Raw genomic sequence first — 20,427 nt, 5'->3', positions numbered from 1 at the left:
AACCTACCATCCTAGAACACTCTGGTGTCTGGGTACCATCTCTGCATTTACAAAGTCGGGAGGTGTTAATGGCTTTAGGATCTGTGTATAGGTAGATACTGCCTTCTTAGAGTCACTATAAGCAAGATCTTAAAAGGAAGCTGCCCGCAAAGAAGACATGGAGTACAAGCTCCAGGAGGAAGTCTTAGGGGGATTAGGAAGCCAGACAAGGATGGGAGATATTAAGATCTGTCTCAAGGGACAGCTCAACTGAAACCATGGGAACTTTAGAAGGGAGAGCTGTCCTAAAAGGAAATAATAAAAGTAACAGGGAGCTGGGGTTTCACACTTTGAACCAGTGAGATATTGGCTGTGAGCAACCCTAGGAGGATACGAACTCCCTGGTTTCTCTGGGCATTTTATGCCCAAGGGTGAAGAAATTCCAGTAGCCCAAGGCAATCCCTGAAGAAGACAAGAGACAGAAACCAGGAAGCAGACCACAGAGCAAAAACAGAGGCCCAAGCTGAACTCCCAGATGGAGCCACAGATTTTCATATACACATATGGAACATATAGTAGTCAAAAATAGCTTGCACCTGAACCCAACAAGCCTTTTGGAAGCTCCCAAGAATTCACACACGTTGAAAATCTATAAGGAAGAGCACTGTGTAAAAGTCCCTGCTTACATAGCATTGCTTCAGACGAGAGAAATACAAAGTTAGTGTTTGCTTTCTAAAACAATTGCTCTGAAATCATTTTATAAATACTTTCCCTCGGTGGGGTATCAGGGACCACACATTAGTATAGACTCTATCAAGTGCGTCCCAGGGCTTCCTAGCTTTCCAGTTCACTTGCTGATTCTTCTATCACTATGTGACAGCTACAGACACTATGCCAGCTACTGTGGAGCTAATGATGAAAACTGACTAAATAACACCACCAGCCTCTCCTTCTTCTTCCTCCTGTCCCTCTTGGCTCTTCCAGCTCCCGATGGCTCATTTTAACGTTCTAAGTACAGCCATGGAGACATACCAACACTTCCAAGAAGGCACAAGTGAGGCTTGAATGGCTTCTTTAAGCAGCAGGCCCTTTTAAGTGCCATTCATCACATCTCAATACCTCAAAAGAGCCCTCGTCTGGACCGTTGGCTCCCTGCTCTCCCTTCTACATCTGCACCTGCCATCCAGAATTCAAGGGGACCGACCTCTCTTGTTTTACCAATCCAAAAACTTTGAGTCTAACACTCAGCAGCTCTTGTAAATGCTTCACACAATTTTAAAGAGGAACAACTCATACGTATTAGTGGTCCCATGGATGACTCTGTCTGATGCACCGTGAACTGAGACATGATGTTTATCTAGCTTAGAGACCCCAGAACTGCATGTAATGACCAGGTATCTATTGGTAGGATGATTCCCACTTCGGGCTCAGTGCATCATTCACATAATAATAAATAGCCACCCCCTCTATCATTCTTTAGTAGCTTCTATTAGGTATATTATCTGATTTCAAAAGGCTGACAGCTCATCATGGTTCAATTTCGAGTAAGGTCAGTAAATAAAGAAGGGGAACTGAGAGGCCTCGAAGTGGCAAGTAGACCTGACATCTGATACAAACTCATTTCCGTTTCCAAATGTCTCCTTCATCTCCTGATGTAATTTACACTCACTCTCACTCCTTGTTCCCATTTCTATACAGGCCCTGGGGTAACATGGGGCCCAGAGAAAAAGCTTCAGGATCATACAATGGGATCATACAATCCCACCATGAATTGTGGTTTTTTTTTTTTTTAATTTTATTTTAGAAATTAAGCAAAATTTATTTTTAAAAAAACGTTCATATAAAGCCATCTTGAGGACATATTTGAAATTGTCATTAGAATAGAAAGGCTATAGGAGGCAGATAGTAAAGCAACAGCCTCCTGCCTTTGTGCCACAAAGTCTCCCCCACCCCAGTCCTGTGGTTCTGGTTTCCTTGGCCAGGAAAGGATGCATCCTCGGTGTCTGAGATTCTGCCAAAGCCGACTGCATGTTCCCCACTCATCCCAGACCCTAGCAGAATCATTGCTTTCCCCTGGATATCCATTCAGTCGCCATCTCTCCTTTTTCTGTGTCATTATCAATATCAACTAACTACATGGACTCACCACCCATAAATGCTGAGAGCATCCCATGTGCCCAGAAATATTCTGCAGAGGAAAGAAAGCAGTGCCTTGGCCTCTGTATAGAGTGCACTTTCTTGGGTGACTATCGATTGGCTCTCCTTTGCAGAAGAGATGGATAACTGCACTGTATACCTGGTGTTTGTTCACTTCCCTAGCAGCACCATGGAGACCTCGCAGAAAGGGTTGCTGCCTTACCATCAGGACCTGCACGGTCTGTCTTAAACCGGGGACAAGAGCCAGCTGGGTTTTCAACAATCCCCACTCCTCAGTACGGAGCATGCTTTAAAATTTGCTAGTTCCTTATAGTCCTGGTTTTTACCTTGTTCTGTTGTTGTTGTTTAAGCTAGAATCTAAGATATCTTAATTACTTTCGATTAAAATTTTATATCAAATCCATGGAACCCAACCCAGTAAAGCCCACAGCTCTTTCAGCTGTGATACTAATGGCATCTTTCTTATTACTAAGTTTTTAGAAGTCTTGATGAATGACACTTTATCTTCTTTATCCGTGTCCAGGACATATGGTTACATGTATCATACATACATATATGTCATACACATATGACACTTGGATACTCATGAGTTTGTGAGCTATTATATCTCATACCAGGTATCAGGATTCAGGTGAACTGTTCACAGACAATACCTAATGAGACAAGTAATTGTACTTAATGAACATTCTAGAACAGTTGCTCTTAACCTTCCTAACACTGCAACCCTTTAATACATTTCCTCATGCTGTGGTGAAGCTCATAAAATTGTTCTCATGGCTACTTCATACCTGTATTTTTTCTACTGTTATGAATCATAATATGAATATCTGACATGCATGATATCACATGCTCGACCTACATGTTGAAACCCACTGTTTTAGAATGAATAGAGAATTTAAAATGTGGAAATACAAATTAAATTAATATATAAGCTAATCATTTGTCCTAAAAGCAGGCATATGATCACCAAAAAATATTTATCACTCACTAAAATACTTCAATCCACTAGTGAGATAAATGTATACATTACCTTATAAGGACATATCTGCTGACAATACAGCTACAACAGGAAGAAAAGGGCCCCAGGGTGTGTAGCCACCTTTGCACTGTCTGGTTGAACCTGCTAAGCCTTGTAGTGAATACAGCATTGAGATTAGAACAATCACAAGTCACACCATTCCACCTATATACCTTTATGTATTTGTATACTGATCCGGTCAATCAACCTTCCTTTGGAACGGTTCTAAGTCACAGAATCACTACTTGTACCATCCAGGTTCAGGAGTGTAGTGAAGCCAGGTACTGTGGCCCCTGCTTCTGTTCCCAGAGGCTGAGTCAAAAGGACCTCAAGTTCAAGGCTAGCCTCAGAAACATAGTGAGATTATGCCTTGAAAAGTCAAAACTATAAAGAAAGAATTAATTTGATGTTATTTTTGTGTAAACTACCCAATGGTGAATTTAACCAGTTTTTTTTTAATCTGTGACTTCCTACTCCAGGAACCATGTTATTAAGAAATGACTAACTGTGACCAGAGATGGCTCAGCAGGTAGAAGCACTTGCTGTTCTTGCAGAGCTTTTGGGTTTTTTGTTCCCAGCACCCACTTAGCAGTGACTATAATTCCAGTTACAGGGCCATCCAAAGCCTTTTCTTGTCTCCACAGGCAACAATCACACGCAACATGTACTTACATACATGGAGGCAAACATCCAAACACGTAAACTAAGAATAAATAAATAAATAAATAAATAAATATGCAAAAATTACACATAAAGTCTTTCCATCCATCATGGGTAATCTCCTTATGGCTCTCCCCCATCCAAACGTGGGCACAATATACTGTGAGCTCAGTACGTGACAGCATGCCCAATACAATGTCAGTATAGAAGGCGACCTTGCCATGTGCCTTTCTTCAAGTTCATACATAGTCAAACCAGTATGATCAAAATACATAGTGTGGACATATGAAACTCTCAAAAAATACATTCAAGTAAGTAAAATCCAAAACTGGTAGAACTCTTGATGTCAAGTAAATTGAATTTTTTGTGACTCTGAGATTTTTAGGTCTATGACGTGTACGTCATCAGATTGAAAAATACGCAAATGAATGCTTTCTTAGAAGAAAAAAGATGCTTCCAGTCTGGCTCTTTTAGCAGCCTGAGAACCAACACTGTCTGTCCCTTGATCTCTTGTCTCTCTTTGATGTCCCTACCTTCCCTCTCATGAGGAATTACTTAGCCTTTACCTCTTCACAGGCATTGTTACCCAGAGTGCCCATGAAAAGTGTATTCCTAGTCACACTGTGTTTTCCCATCAGAGCTACAGCATCCATCTTTGACAATACATTTTCTGCTGGCAAATTAGTGTCCGGGGTTGCAAGCACAAATGCAGAAAGCACAGCTGTCATTCCTTTTAAATGGCAGGAAACTGCACACATCATTCCTGGAGCAGGGTTCTCTCTTAGTTGGCTATTCATCACTCGTGGGCCACAAAAATGTGTTCATCAAAGTACGCTAGTGCAATTGTTAGCTGGCAGTTTAAACAGGGCTGACTTGCCATGAGAGTGACAGTCTGGGCAATTGTTTGCCCCTGGGAACAGGTGCAGGCAGGTTCAAATGAAACACATCCAAACACGAGCAGCAACTTTCTTAATCATGTCAATAAAAGGGATGAACGGGTGTCTGGGATTCAATGCCTAAGCTATGCTTCTCACACATTCGTAGGTGAAATGCTGTATTTTCCATGAAATCCACCATGATATTGTCATTTTTAATAAATGCGCTATGTACTAGCCAGATAAAAATCGCTAACTCTTATACTTCTCATACTATCAGGCATACTGTTGAACATCACAAAGAAACATGATTAAAATAAAGGGTCAGGAGGCAGGAGACATCCTGGGAACAGACAAGCGGTGAGATTATATTTCAGAGCATTGTTGAGGTGGCAGTGTATGTGCACACCCAGGATGCAAAGGTGTCTTTGAAAGGGTACTTGGATAAGTCCATTATTGAAATGAGAAGAACTAATAGCTGGCAAGTTCAATTCTGCATCATAAATTTTCCAGTATTTATGAAATGACTATGACTATGACCATACTAAAACATTGCATATTTTGCCTCTATGTAATAACAGGAATTCTAAATAACTTTTTCAATGACTATACCAAGAACCACATATCATGAACATTGATCAGAGATCACAAGAGTACTTGAAGTACTTTGGAAGGCATTCTACAAAACCTCTTGTGATACTATCCCTGTGAGAAGAAAAGCAAAACAACACCACATCCTGGCCTCCTTAGCAGCGTTTTGTTTGCTATGAGTTTCGCTAATTTCAGAAACAAAACTTAATACATGGAAATGTCTGAAAACTGACCTGCTACAGGATAGGGCTTAGAGGCTTAGCTCAGGCTGCCCCGGAAAGCAGAATCACTAGGAGGAGACCTTACAAAGCTTAGGGATGGGGAGGGACATCTATGCATGGAGACAAGTGCCAATCTAGCAAGACTTAGGAAGTGATCATTATTTATTTCTCTTTTGTAAAAACAAAACCGGCTAAATGAGAAACCAGAGTTAGTGGAAATTCAAAAGGCCTCAGAGCTACAGACGCCCCAGAAAAAAAACAAAAAAAACAAAAAAACAAAAAAACAACTTCTTTTCTTTTGGGTTGAAAGGCTGTTCGAATTTTAGGTACATGGATATTTTTGGATTTTGAAAATGTACGTTTCCGACCAAGTCCAGGTTTTGAGGTTTGGTTTCAATCGGAACTGAATTGCAGTTCTTTCTGGCTATGTACTGGCTTTGGGCTTGCTTAATTTCCCTATTTGCAAGCTTATGTATTGTGAAATGTAGCTAAAGGGGAATGCAATTGCTCTGCAGGTTGTTTGGGGTCAATGAGGAGTTCATGCAGCATATTTAGTGTGGGGCTCAGCACATAAAAGGATTCTAATAGTCAGGAATCAGCTCACGAGCTACAGCACCGCCTCCCTGCCTCCACAGCATGCCTTTCCAGTCAGGGACTGGCAGTGGCGTTGGCATTAAAGTTTCCCAACCCTTGGTTATTCAGTAATTATGGTACAAATAATCAAAGCTTTCCTTTTGAAAAAAGGCAAGTACTTCCTGTATCTTGCTCTTTGTGAATATATACATATACACATACACATACACATACACACACACACATACACACATACACACACACACACATACACACACACATACACACACATACACATACACTCACACACACATACACATATGAAAATCTATGTGACCTCCAGAAAGTGTAAAACTCAGACAATTGATAGCCAAGGACTTCACAGAATCTTTGTGATATCCACAGCTTCATAATCTCCCACTATTACAACAGGCATGAAAACCCAAGCCACATGTATTCTGAGCCACTTATATTTATACCCAAATACATTTTCAATCAGCTTATTAATAAATCGCATGGATAATTTCCTTAAGAATATCGACTGAGGTGAATTCTTTTCTATGACACTTTTTCTATTGACTAATTTAGTTTTGTGTCACAAAGAAATATAAACTAAACTTCTCCAGCATGTGTATTCGAATTGAGAAGAGATCTTACCTACTACACGTATTTAGTGTAAGAAATATAAAGTGTAAATAACAGAAATTATAGAACATTTCAATATATTACAATACTGTAATGCTTGACATTGTAATAAATATGAATGTTGATCTCATTTGCAAATATACTGAGTTAACTTCATTCTGATTTTTAAAATTATATTTCATTTACTCCTTACCTTAGCCATTGAAGAGTTTAGTTTAAATATGTTGTTGTTGTCATACTCATGAACCCATTTTGGTTTTGAAACAAAACCATTTTCTCTTTTACCCTACATAAATCTCCTGGGTTTGCTTTAAATACACATACATTAAATATTAGAACAAGTTTTCTTAAATTGTAGTTTAAGAAAGTGGAATTGTTAACTAAATATTTTCCCAGAATGAAATCGATTACTTAATTCCTTTTAGACTATCTAAATAATTCCCAAATTCAAGACTTGATAATTTTATGTAGAAAATACTTTGGAATAAAAAGGAATATTTTAAAATGTTATCAATTCAAAAAGTCACCAAATGTGACCTAATTCTCAAGTTATAAATTTCAGAGCCATGCAGACTTAAATATGTAAGAATTATTGTTATTATTATTATTGATAAAAGCCAAGAAGTGCCAAGAGAAAATCTTCAGACAAAGGCCACAGATCATAAACCAAATACGAGTATCCAACAAAATAGAGAAATGTAAGTCAATTACAATCTTTTAAAAAGTCCTTCCCTGCCAAAAGTGACCTTTATTGTTCCTTTGAACACTTACAGCTATCTTAAGTGGAAAGATTTTAAAGAAACCACAGACTGTTCTATGAACTGAGTAGGCCTGCATCCTCTGATCATAGCAGAATTAAAAAGAAATAAAAAGAGATAAGTACCCAAAGCTATTAGAAGCCATTTAGTAAACAGAAGCTGCTGAGCTTGGGGTTAGGGGCTCCTCAGGCCAGGCTCACATGCAGCAGCTTCGTTCTCTACCCTCAGAGCTGACCCTGCCATTCTTACTGTCACAGGGAAATGACAGGCACCCAACTGATACAGACTGCCTATGAGCCACTCTCTGTCAGTCTCAATGTCCCAACGGGTTTTTAGGATTCCCAGCGCAATCAGGAGCACAGGGAGCATGGCAGCGTGTGCAGCACCATGGACACACTAATGGGCTGAAAAGTTGTCCTTCCTCCCGCTGTCTGAGCCAGTAGTCAGAGTCAGTCTGGCTTCGGGCAGGTATCGTGTGTTACCCAGGAATCATATGACCTAGGATCCCTGAAAACTGTGAGGGGACCTTCACTCAGAACTCCTGCCACACTGTGGACTTTACCTCAGTGGTACCTCCTCCAGTAAAGCTGTTACCCGAAAGGCCAGCCTGCCTCGCTATCTTTCTGCAAACCACCCAAGCCTTTTACAGGAGCTACTTTGTGTATAGACATGTGAGGGCGTGTGTGTGTGTGTGTGTGTGTGTGTGTGTGTGTGTGTGTGTACTGAAATATTTTGAGATAAAAGGATGTAGTAACTTTTTAACTGAGTCACCACAAGCCTAATCTGACATCTTGCTAAAGTTCCCCAAACTAAGGAAAACACGCTGACGAAGAAACAACTCTGCAATTCAGAAGTGCACTGAGGGGTGGCTGGCTGGGACTCTTGGGTTAGGCAGTCACACATCTGTCTTCCTTAAAAGGAAAGGTGAGCTCCCCTCACAGTGTACCACACTCTGCCACCTGCCTTGTCTGTCATCCTCTTCGCTGTCCGAGCATCCAGTATCCTCATTCTCACTGTCATGGGCCTTCTCTGAAGAGGTTTCAATTTTCTTTTCGGGGTTCCGGTTGTCTTTTTCACTTTCGGTGGGTGTCTTGGATCCTCCACTCATCTGGTCATCAGCCTGGTCCTCATCTTCATCCACCTTCTCGTCTTGTTTTTCATCATCTACCTCAAAATCTTCTTCATAGTCTGAAAGAAGAAGCTTCAGTGTAACAATGAAGACAGAAGCCTGGGAGCTTCAACTACTTCACTCTAATGGGATCTCTGGCTCCATTGTCTTCTGGCTCCTGGGTCTTTCTCTGCTGCTTTTTAACACATTTATGAAACAGGGATGACTAATAGTCAATGGTCAAAGACCGCAATCAGCTACACACAACAGCACAAAAAGAAATGAAGCCCAAAATGACAAGGCTGGAAGCTAATAAAGGCTCATTTACAAATGGACACCATTACCCACGGTGACCAAATGGAAAAGGGGGAGCTTTATATGAAAGAATAAATTAGAAGTAAATTAAAAATGAGGAAAACAGGGTTACAATAATAGAAGTTAATCTAGAGACCCAGTGAGGTCATATTTCATATGAAGATTGTTCAAAATATTTGGATATCACTCTAATTAATAGTGAAGTGGAAAAATTCAATTAATCACATCCAAAGGACCTGAGAGATAGCCTGTGAATAGCATGTTGAGAGCCGAATGGACAATGAGCAAAGCTCTAAAGATGATTTTAGAGCTAAGCCAGAGCAGGAACCGTGTAAAGTGTTCATTCCTACAATGCACAGAATAATTACAACTCAAGAATAAAAACTCTACGAAATAGAACAACGCTGTCACAGCCTCGAATTTACTTCATTCCCTACAGGGACAGAGCAAATTTGTACCAGGGAAAGCAAATTGTCACATCGTATAAACTCCAGCTGTCTCTCGTGGTTATAATTTTTCACCTTTCATATTTAATTGTTTCCTCTTAATTCACCACCCAAACTTAAAATCTCAAAGTGACAGCAGACTGAAGACAGACAGCAACAGGCTCTCATGCAGAACCAATTAAGCAAGTAAACAATTATCCTCAAGCTAAAAGATAGAAGGAAATAAAAGGTTCCCAATTTTTGTGTGTTTTAGTTACGAGACACTTCAGCTCTTCTTCAGTGGGGCCTCCTGGGTAATGGACTTGAGAACTGCCCACCCTCTGCAATCAAAGAAACGAGTGTCCTATCCACAGAAAATGTCACCTTTGTGAAAACAAGATTGAGGTAAAAATAAGAATAAAGTGGACACACCAAGATGGCTAATGTGAGATCTGCCGTCTCAGGATGGCACATGTCAGGAAACAACACCATAGAAGAAATGGCAGGGTGCAGGATTTAGCTTACATTTCAACACACAGAGTAAATGCTAAGAGAGTAAGATGATTCATATTCAAATACTGCTGGGCAAGTTACAGGACAATTTCTCTCTATAAGATTTTATTTTTATGTTTATGTGTCATGTGTTTGTGTCACATGTTTGTGTCATGTATGTGACACACATAACATGTGTCATAGTGTGCCATGTGTTGTGTCATGTTTTGTGTCATGTTGTGTTGTGCCACATGTATATGTCATGTTGTCACATGTATGTATCATGTATGAGTCACATGTGTGTGTCACGTGTGTGTATTATGTTGTGTGTGTCACGTGTGTGTGTCACATGTACAGGTGTCTACAGAAGCCATAGGGAGCATTAGATCCTCTGCAGTTGGACTTAAGTTGTTGTGAGCCACCAATATAGGTGGTGAGAGCTGAACCTGGGTACCCTGGAAGAGCAGCCAGCACTCTTAACAGCTAGGCCATCTCTCCAGCCCCCAAGGAAACTTCATAACTGATCACTAATAAGCTTTAATTCAGAAATTTCTATGTAAAAGAGTATAAAATTTCAAGAGAAGACATGATGGTAATATAATTCCAGCCACCAAGGAATCTCCAGTCTTTGTTGAGGAAATATGATGTAGGTAAATAGTGCACTCACTATCTGCAGCAGTCTCAGTGGCTCCCTTTGACATGTGAGTGTTCACACTGTCTGCAGCAGTCTCAGTGGCTCCCTTTGACATGTGAGTGTTCACACTGTCTGCAGCAGTCTCAGTGGCTCCCTTTGACATGTGAGTGTTCACACTGTCTGCAGCAGTCTCAGTGGCTCCCTTTGACATGTGAGTGTTCACACTGTCTGCAGCAGTCTCAGTGGCTCCCTTTGACATGTGAGTGTTCACACTGTCTGCAGCAGTCTCAGTGGCTCCCTTTGACATGTGAGTGTTCACACTGTCTGCAGCAGTCTCAGTGGCTCCCTTTGACATGTGAGTGTTCACACTGTCTGCAGCAGTCTCAGTGGCTCCCTTTGACATGTGAGTGTTCACACTGTCTGCAGCAGTCTCAGTGGCTCCCTTTGACATGTGAGTGTTCACACTGTGGGTTTTTAGTTAGAATTCATCATTAATTATGTGAAATGGTACCAAGGGCAGCTCCTACTTTATCCTTGGTTTAACTGTGTGTGCTTTCACTCTCCCATGCTCAAATGCAGTCAGAAAATAATACATGGAAATTCCTAGAAATTAAACTATAATTAAAAATATAGCTATTACTAGAGAATCCATCCATCCTCTGGAGGCTGAGCTCAGGGTCTTGTGAGTGCTAAGTAAACTTAGTACCACTGAGCTAACCCTCAGCTCTACCCTCACCGTGTGTTCTCATAGTTATCCTGTTGTAGGAGTTATTGCTATTAATCTTCTGTGACTAATTTATGAACTACATTTTGTTATATGAATGTATGTATATTTTAAAATGTGTACAGAATTCATCATGATCTGTGGCTTTAGACATTGGCGGAACACTTTGAGACAAAGCTCCACAGATGAAGAGTAAACCTAAGTGAAATGAGATCAAAGAAATATTAGAAGTCAACTTAGTGTATCTGTGTGTGTGTGTGTGTGTGTGTGTGTGTGTGTGTATGTGTGTGTGTAAGTATGTGTATGTCTGTGCACAAAAGTATAGGTGCATTGTGTGGCTGTGCCTACATGTATGCATGTGAGTGTATGTGTGCATGTGTATATGTGCAAGTGTGTGTAGTGTGCACATGTGTGTGGCTGTGCACACACATATGTGTAGATATGCACATGTGTGGTTGTTCACATGTGTGGGCACATGTGTGTCTACGTACACATGTGTGAATTTGTGCAGTACTTGCACTGGAATGTAGATCACAAGTATCCTCCTCTATCTCTCTTCCTCGTCATCCCTTCTTGCTCTCCATCTTTATCCTTTGAGACAGGGTCTCTCACTGAACCTGCTAGCTGCTGGACTCAAGGATCCTCCAGGATCCACCCTGGGGTTTCAGGTGCTTGTGACTATACCTCGTTTTTACATGGGTTCTGGGAGTTTGACCTCAGGTCCTCATGCTTGCATAGTAACTTCTCTCACCCACTGAATGAACCATCATCTCTTCAGCCCCACACATATACTATTTTGCATTATATGCCGTTAGTCACAATATAAGCAGGAGCCTGACAGAACATGAGTGTAACGTAATAATTCCATCCAAAGCAGTAAATAGTATTGAAATATGAGGGTTTGGGGATCAGGTGGTGACATGTCCTATACCCAGATAGAATATTTCTTAGCTATGTGACACTGGGCAATTTAACATCTCTAAGCTTCAGCTTCTTCATCCATGTCATGGCTAGCACAAAGCTGTGGTATTAGAAGCAGCAATACTCAACCCAAACCATGATCTATAGGTCATCAGGAACATATGAATCAGCACTAACAAGGTTGTCAAGGGGCAGTGGAAGAGCTGGTCTTAAACGGGACAAATCACATTAAAGTGCTGTTGTTTGGGAGCAATTCAGGTTACTAGAGGACCTCACTCTAAACCAGAGCAGCACAGTGGCCACAGTCAGGCCAGGGACAGGAAAGGGGCATCCAAGGAAAACAGAAAGAGCCCTGCATCTTATTTTTGACAGGCTTCTATGTTTCCCCTCAAAACATAAAAATTCAACCCTGCCAGAGCGCTGTACTAACCACTCATCACCCCTAGGAAAACTCAGTCCTCCATCAGCCACCAGCCTTCCGTTTTCATTGGAACACAAGAAGAGATACCTTTGTGTCACCTACTCATGGCTTAAATGGGAATGACCTGGTGGTGAGTGTTTGAGCATCCTTCCTTTCATAAGGTCTGCTCTCCTATCCCAAGTTCTTCAGTTAGATTGTTATCTCAAATACCCACTTTAAGAGGAGGGGCACTGGGTGAACAGATGTGGAGCACTGCATCTGCTAGAATCTCTCCTAACACCACTCCGGCTATGTGATCAGCCAAGGCCAGGCAGAGAGGTGTGACTTGCTGCCAGTTCTCCTGGGGTCTTCATGGAATTGGCGGTTAAAGCCTAGCAACCTTGAGGTAAAGGCCACTGTCACAGCACAACCATGTTGGTGAAAGGAAAACAAGGGAAAGCGGCGAAGCCTCCCATTGCCTATCCTTTTCAAGCCCCATGTCTTATGAGGGAAAGCACTGGGAAGTAGCTCTATGCCATTGCTGCAACGATGCCTGATGGCTTAAAATTCCCCATCCAGAGGAGAAAGAAAGCTAGGGCAGATCATAAAGAGAAGAGAGTGGGGTTCCAGCATTAGGAGTGAAATAGCCACATTATCTCTGTCATCAACACACGAGACCCAGAGCGCTGGGACTTCCTCCAGGATTTCTGAAACTCTTGTCCAGCAACATAATGTAAGAAAGAGGATTCTGAAGCCAGAACTTCCATAGAGAATGTGAACCTGTGGCTACTACTCCACTAATCCAGCCTTCGTGTTCAAGAAGTAAGGGAACACACGATCACAAGTGGCCTTGTAATAGCTGAGAACACTGGTACAGAGTAAATGATTCAATAGTTTGGAGTAGATCCGCATGGGTACGGATTGGAATTCTGTTATGCTGTCTACACATGAGTGAGACCTGTTTCCAACTGTAAAATGGAGAGAGGAGCATGCTTCCACGTAGGTGAGAGTGAGCGGAGGGAGTGGGGAAAGTGTCTGGCAACACGCACTGCTCAGAGCCTGGCGACGACGTTATTCTTGTTACTATCACTTTAGGTTACACTGCGCAGGTGTGTGAGTGTATGTCTCTCAGTGTGCTTGCGTCTGTGTACATATGGATGTGTAGAGAGAGGAGTCAAGAAGGGAAGAGGGAGACGAAAGAGAGAGGAAAAGGTAGAGAAACAGGACAGACAGACTCTAGGACTTTTGACTGAGTACAAGCTGCTGTTAGAAGGTAAGTCCTCTAGCTCCAAATGATCATGTATATTGTACTTACCAAACCCAAAATGGACAACCAATGTCACTCCTGCAATCATGTCCAAAAACTAAATAAATAGACACAATTTTACTTGGTCAAAGGCTCTCTATGGGTGTGAATCTTGGCTCTGGCAAGCAGGACAGAAACTTCCTTATATCTTCATACCTGTAGCAAGCACCTCACGCTTCCGAAGCCAGGAAGCCTCCCCTCAAAACAGCGCAGGACAAAGTGAAAGGAGTAGGCCGTGGCTGCCTACAGATTACAGCCAAGCTACAGTGCACAGCTTACTATGACGACGTGAGACAGCAGTAACGACGAGGGAAGCTGCTCTGGCTTACCGTATTTAACAGCGTTGTCCTGGTCCTCTTCCCAGACGTCTCGTCCTGACTTCCCCTTCCATTCCATTTCCTCAATAGCCGTCCTCACTTCTTTGACCCCTAATTTTATTTCCTCAGCTGAAAATGCAGCTGAGACACAAGACTCTTTCCTCTCCATCTCGTTCCTTTTCGATGGTGCATTCATTCTGTCCTTCCTCAGTTTTCCCTGACTCTTGTTTGGTGGCTCCTCCTTTTTCTCAGTAATCTTTTCCTTCTTAGGTTTCGTTGAAGATGGTTTTCTGTCAAGGCCCATTGCAATAATGCACCTGTGAGAAATACCAGCATGAAGCCTTTATTAACTTGTATAGTAGGTTGATGGAGTCATAAACTTTATAACTCAAGTTTATAACATGTGTACCATGTTCTAATAAAATTATGAAAAATATGCTACCTGTTTTCATAGACTGATTTAAAATAAACAATTTTATTTTTATTAATATGAAAATCTTGTATATGAACATAATTCTTAATTTTAACCACAATAACAAATATTTTAAAAGCACTCATCAACCAAAAACTATAATATCAAATTTTTACAAGGCTTATATAAATGTAATTTATATATGAACGTAATTTATATACAAATATAATTTATACATAAGTAGACGCATAGGTAATAAGTCAATAGATTGATAGATGATAGGTAGGTAGATGGATGATTGATTGAAAAATACATGATAGATAGATAGACAGATAGATAGATAGATAGACAGATAGATAGATAGATAGATAGATAGGCCATCAATCCTTAGCTATTATATAATTGAAGGGCTGGAGAGATGTCTCAGAACTTTAAAGTTCCTCCTGTTCTCACAGGAGACAAGAGTTTGGTTCCTAGAACATGACTTGGTTGCCTCATAACCACCTGTAACTCTAGTTCCAAGTAATTGAATGCCCTTTTCTGGCCTCTGTGTCACCTACACACATGTGACATACACTCACATATACATGTACACATAAAATAAAACTATTAAACAAAGGAATGTAAATAATCAGGAAAAATGTTATTGCCTTTGCAATTCATTACTCTAAGAACACATTAATGACTTGCATTTAAGTTCAATTCAAAATGTGTAGTTTTTAAGAAACAAAATCATCCATTGTTTGTTGTGCATTTTAAGTAACCTGGGAGTCTGTGCATTTTTTTAAACAGAATTTCCATTATTGCTTTTTAAGAATGGCTTCTTTTTTTTTTTGAAGCCCTTCCCTACAATCTTTTCTGGATTCACTGGTGGTATGCTTTCATTCTTCAAAACTAGAAACACTCTGTAGAAGTCATTGCACATTGAATTTAGTGACCCACCCAGATGTTCTGAACACTTTGTGTGTGTGAGAAACCCTCAGCTGCTGCTTGTAACCATACTCCCTCCTGCTCTGGGACAGGGTCTCCTGTTGGGTCTCCGTACACCAGCTTAGCTCCAAGCTTCTGAGGAGTTACTAGACAAACGCAGCTATTTCACCGTGGAAGGAGGATACACAGCCATGTCCAGCTTGGTATAGCTTCAGTGCATAACTGAGGCCCTCATAGTTGAGCAACCACTGAGCCATGCCCTAGCCCAGGACAATTTCTTAATCTGAAGTTTATACTGAATTTTCAGCCATCTTGAGTCTTCAAGTAGCATGGTAATTGCTTGGTCGTTTTTTTCAAAATGGTAGTATCAAGAAGTACCACATTCTATCACCTAACATTGTAGCATCTCCTTGCGTGACAGAGCTGAGAGGATTTGCACTCCAGCTGAAGATCAAGCTGTCGAACAAGAGGAAGTGGGAGCCAAGCATCTCACCCAAATTAAGTATGATGAGGGCTTTTCCCGTCACGATGATGTGCTTAGTGTGCGTCGTACCCTGGGATAACGACGCCACACATCTTCACAGGGTGTCATTATTAGCCTTGCCTTCTGTGCAAACATTTCTTCCTTGATCAGTGGCAACCGCAAATCCAGGGTCTAGAGCCTGTGATTCGCTGCTACCTTGAATGTATGCTGTGCTGTGTAAAGGCTTTGGGGCCTCCCTGCTGAAAGCTCAGACGTTTTATAGCCCATCTGCTGAAGGGAATTGGACAAAGTGAGTAACATCTGGCTCCCCCAACACTGACTCCCTCTTTCACTTCTGAGTGTAATTCAGAATGATGGTTCTGATTACTGACGCTCAAATAAATTACTGGAATATCTGAAGTCATCTAAGTGGGACAGAAGTCAAGTAAACAGGACTCCGTGACCACCCATCCTTCGCCATTTCTGTGGCTATGAGAGGAATTTTACCTCACCTATGACAAGTAGACAGCAAAGGAGAGTGCCTCAAGCATTCACTGATATCTTTGGAAGAAGTGGGTTTGAAGCTAAGGTTTTAAAAAGTAACTATCAGGGGCCCCAATGGAGGAGATAGAGAAAGTATCCAAGGAGCTGAAGGATCTGCAACCCTATAGGTGGAACAATAATATGAACTAACCAGTACCCCCAGAGCTCGTGTCTCTAGCTGCATATGTATCAGAAGATGGCCTAGTCGGCCATCACTGGGAAGAGAGGTCCCTTGGTCTTGCAAACTTTATATGCCCCAGTACAGGGGAAACACCAGGGTCAAGAAGTGGGAGTGTGTGGGTAGGGGAGAGTGGAGGGGGAGGGTATAGGGGACTTTCAGGTAGCATTTGAAATGTAAATGAAGTAAATACCTAATAAAAAGTGGAGAAAAAAAAATAAAAAGTAACTATCCTCTGAGAACTGTAAGTAAATCACTTCGGAGTGAAGAGCCCCATTCTTTTTTTGTTGTTGTTTTGTTTTGTGTTTGTTTGTTTGTTTGTTTGTTTGTTTTTTCGAGACGGTTTCTCTGTGTAGCCCTAGCTGTCCTGGAACTCACTCTGTAGACCAGGCTGGCCTCAAACTCAGAAATCTGCCTGCCTCTGCCTCCCGAGTGCTGGGACTAAAGGCATGTGCCACCATGCCCGCCTGAAGGGCCCCATTCTTTAATCTCATAACTATTTTTATATCCTTGGAAAGAGCAAGAAAATAAACTCATAGGATTACAGAGAAGGTAGGAAGCACTGAGAAGAAAAGCAGTTGTCAACAGTCCCATGTTGTGCTCTTTCCAAGTCCCGCAAAGAGAGTGCTCGGGGCTTAGTAATCCAGTTTCCGATTACACAACAACTCATGAAGAATATTCTGTGCTTGGGTTACTTTTCTGTTGCTAAGATAGGAAAGGACAAGAAAGTCAATGTGGAGAAGAATGGGCAAGTTTAGCTTGCAGTCACAGAGAATCGGAGTCCATCCTGGGAAGGAAGCTGCCAGTCAAAAGCAGAGACCTCTCATCTCATCCGCACATAGGACTCAGGTTGAACAGGAAGTGAGGCCAGGACATCAAACCTCAAAGCTCTCCCAGAGTTGTACTTCCTCCAGGAGGCTCCTTTCCCTACAGGTTCAATTTCCTTCCCAAGCAATGGAACAAATCGATAACCAAGTGTTTAAACGCAGGAACCCAACTTCTCATTCAAGTGCCCTGACTTCACATGGATGATTGAGTTCAGTAAAAACCTCTGAAATGATTTTCCAACAACTGGATAGTGCATACCAACTGGAAACAGAACGCCATCCTGCCTGGGCTAAGCTGGGCCTTAAGGGACCTTTCACTCGTCTACTTTCCATCCTGCCTGGGCTAAGTTGGGCCTTACGGCACGGGACCTTTCACTTGCCTGCTCTCTGGATTTTGTTTCACATCTCCTCTCGTCTCTAAAACCTCCTTCATCCTCAACCACAAGTGAGAAATTTATTTCTTTTTCTAAGAAATAGTGCAAATAGCACTTCCCAGCAGCTAGTGCCCACTGCACATCCAACAGCTAGCATCCACTGCACACCCACCAGCAAGCACCCACTGCACACTCACAGCTAACACCCACTGCACACTCACAGAAAACACCCACTGCACACCTACCAGCTAGTACCCACTGCATACTCACAGCTAACACCCACTGCACACTCTACAGCTAACACCCACTGCACACTCTACAGATAACACCCACTGCACACTCTACAGCTAATGCCTACTACACAACCATCTCTTCTTTTCTCAAGAAAGTTCTACTTGAAATCTCAATCCAAGTTTCTCAAATCTACTGAAGTATTAAACTCTAATAACTTCCCTCTTTATATATCTAAGTTTTTCCCAAGCATCAATATTATCTATTAGCATAAATTAATGCATAATACTGCATCTTGTAAACTAAGAGGCCCTTCAAGCCCTATCTATACTGTCGAGGAAACCGTACAGTTATCATTTTCTAAGGAAAATTCCCATAAAACATTTTCTGTATCACTAGTTCACTCATTACTCTGTAAGGTCACTGTGGTCAAGTTCCCGTCCCTGCTACCTTGCTTGGATGTTAACTATGATTGTCAACCCAGGGGGATCAATAAGCATCTATGGCATCTATCAGTGAGGCTCATCTTTGTGTCGGTGAGGACTTTGTTCCAAAGAGAACTGACTGAAGGCAAAGGACTTGGACGTGGGCAGCACCATTCCACAGGCTGGGGTCTGGTTTTCCACCTAGTTAACCTCTCTGCTTCCTGACCATTGAAACCTCCACGCACTCCTGTTGCCGAACCTCCTTGACCGTGATGCCCTTCACCCTCAAATTGTGGGCCATACTAACCCCTTCGCCTCTCCGGCTCTTCCCGGGTATTTGCTCGCTTCACTGTGAGAAGTTGAGATACCAGTCTTCGTTGTCCTATGTAGCCTGTCCACACATTTGGCTCAGGAAATCACTGCCTTATTCTTCAAACATTCACTTCTAAGATAATCCTCCCTCTGGGCTCCCTTTCGAACATGGCCCTTCCTTCTCTAGAGGCTCCTCCTCCATGAGATCCTGAGGGGAGCAGTATGAAGCTTGCTTGTCAGGAGTCCTCACTGTCTTAAGAAAGCCCTCCCTCTCTCGATTTCCTGCCATCGCTATACAAATTATTCTCAAATCCAGACAAGTCACCTCACCCAAGATTCAGAACCCAACTGGCTAGTCACCATGAATTCTGTCTTTTGAGTTATCTCACAGAAATCTAAAATTTCCTGTGTTCAAAACTAAACCCCATTCTTCCACCCCTCCAAACTGCATCTTCTACCACTAATCCTAAATTCGTGTTGAGCGCACACCTTTCTGGTTGTTCAGGGCAACCCTCTTTTCTTTAGTTCTGTGTTTGGTTTTGGTTTGGGTGTGAGAAGGGATGAAGCAGCCACTGAGTTCTGTGAACAGAGCAACACCTGGGTATCAACCTCCATGCCCTCTGAGACAAGGTCTCCCAGCTGAACAGCCAAGCTCGCTGTTTCAGAGGCTGGCCGGCCATCAGACTCTTGGGATCTGCTTGTCTCTGCTTCCTAATGCTGGAGTGCAGACACATGAATCCGTGTCTGAATCCTGTGTGCTGGGATATGGACTTGACCCTCGCTTACACAGCAAGTATGCTTACCCACTGGACCATCTCATCAGGCCCTAGGACAAAAATGTTGGAGTCACCTTTGACTATGCTTTGCAAATTTATGCCTGGATCTAACCAGTGCAGCCATATCCCAGAATACACGAGAGAGACAGAGACAGAGACAGAGACAGAGACAGAGACAGAGACAGAGACAGAGACAGAGAAACAGAGACAGAGACAGAGGCAGAGGCAGAGACAGAGAGACAGAGAGACAGAGAGACAGGCAGAGACAGAGAGAGATATTATGGCACATGGGTATGGGGTATTAGTCTCTGGCCATTACCAAGAATAACAAGAAAGAAATGATGAAAATTTGGCTCCTCTCCCCACAGAGGTAAAAGTTAAGGCAGTATGAGGTAAGCGATGAGAAGTGAGACAGAATTCAAAATGTCACCACCTTTTATCTCATCTGTATAACACATTTGGGAATCTGCTTGACGTCTTATAAGGTTGTATATACTGATTGATTTTCTTTGAGAACTGTGCAAAGAAAAGCATTAGTGGAGGAAAACCTGGCATTGTCCTCTCTAGCAAAGGTCATGCTCCCATACCTGTAGCAAGGAGATGCCTTCTCCACACACACGAACCCGAAGTAGCCTCTCTTGCCTCCTAGGCGGGTGCTTCTACGGTGCTTGAACTCGCAGCAGGAGCTGATCCTGTTCACCTGAATCCCGTTCAGAAAGAAGGTGAGGCTGAAGGGGAAGCCGTGGTGACGCTTGGAGATAAACTGAAAGGTGTCTGGAATCAAACACAAACAGTCCCTGAGCCGAGCGAGTAGGTAGGCGGGCGTCGAGACTGGCT

The 20,427-nt window shown here is 42.2% G+C and overlaps 1 protein-coding gene across 6 annotated transcripts in view; it reads right to left on the bottom strand.

Moving 5' to 3' along the window:
- Erich3 (glutamate rich 3) overlaps nt 1-20,427 on the bottom strand; it is a 104,060-nt gene that overhangs the window by 20,033 nt on the left and 63,600 nt on the right. For all 6 annotated transcript variants that reach the window (XM_030252519.1, XM_030252520.1, XM_030252521.1 and 3 more), the window contains 3 exons: nt 20,178-20,364; nt 14,132-14,436; nt 8,441-8,665 (listed from right to left, as the gene is read on the bottom strand). In XM_030252519.1, the coding sequence (XP_030108379.1) occupies nt 8,441-8,665; nt 14,132-14,436; nt 20,178-20,364 (717 nt within the window). The remainder of the gene's footprint in view (nt 1-8,440; nt 8,666-14,131; nt 14,437-20,177; nt 20,365-20,427) is intronic.

Source organism: Mus musculus, chromosome 3 (genome assembly GCF_000001635.26).
Source record: "Mus musculus strain C57BL/6J chromosome 3, GRCm38.p6 C57BL/6J".
NCBI lineage: Eukaryota > Metazoa > Chordata > Mammalia > Rodentia > Muridae > Mus > Mus musculus.
The sequence above is the reverse complement of the archived record's forward strand: the minus strand, read 5'-3'. Positions and strand labels throughout refer to the sequence as shown.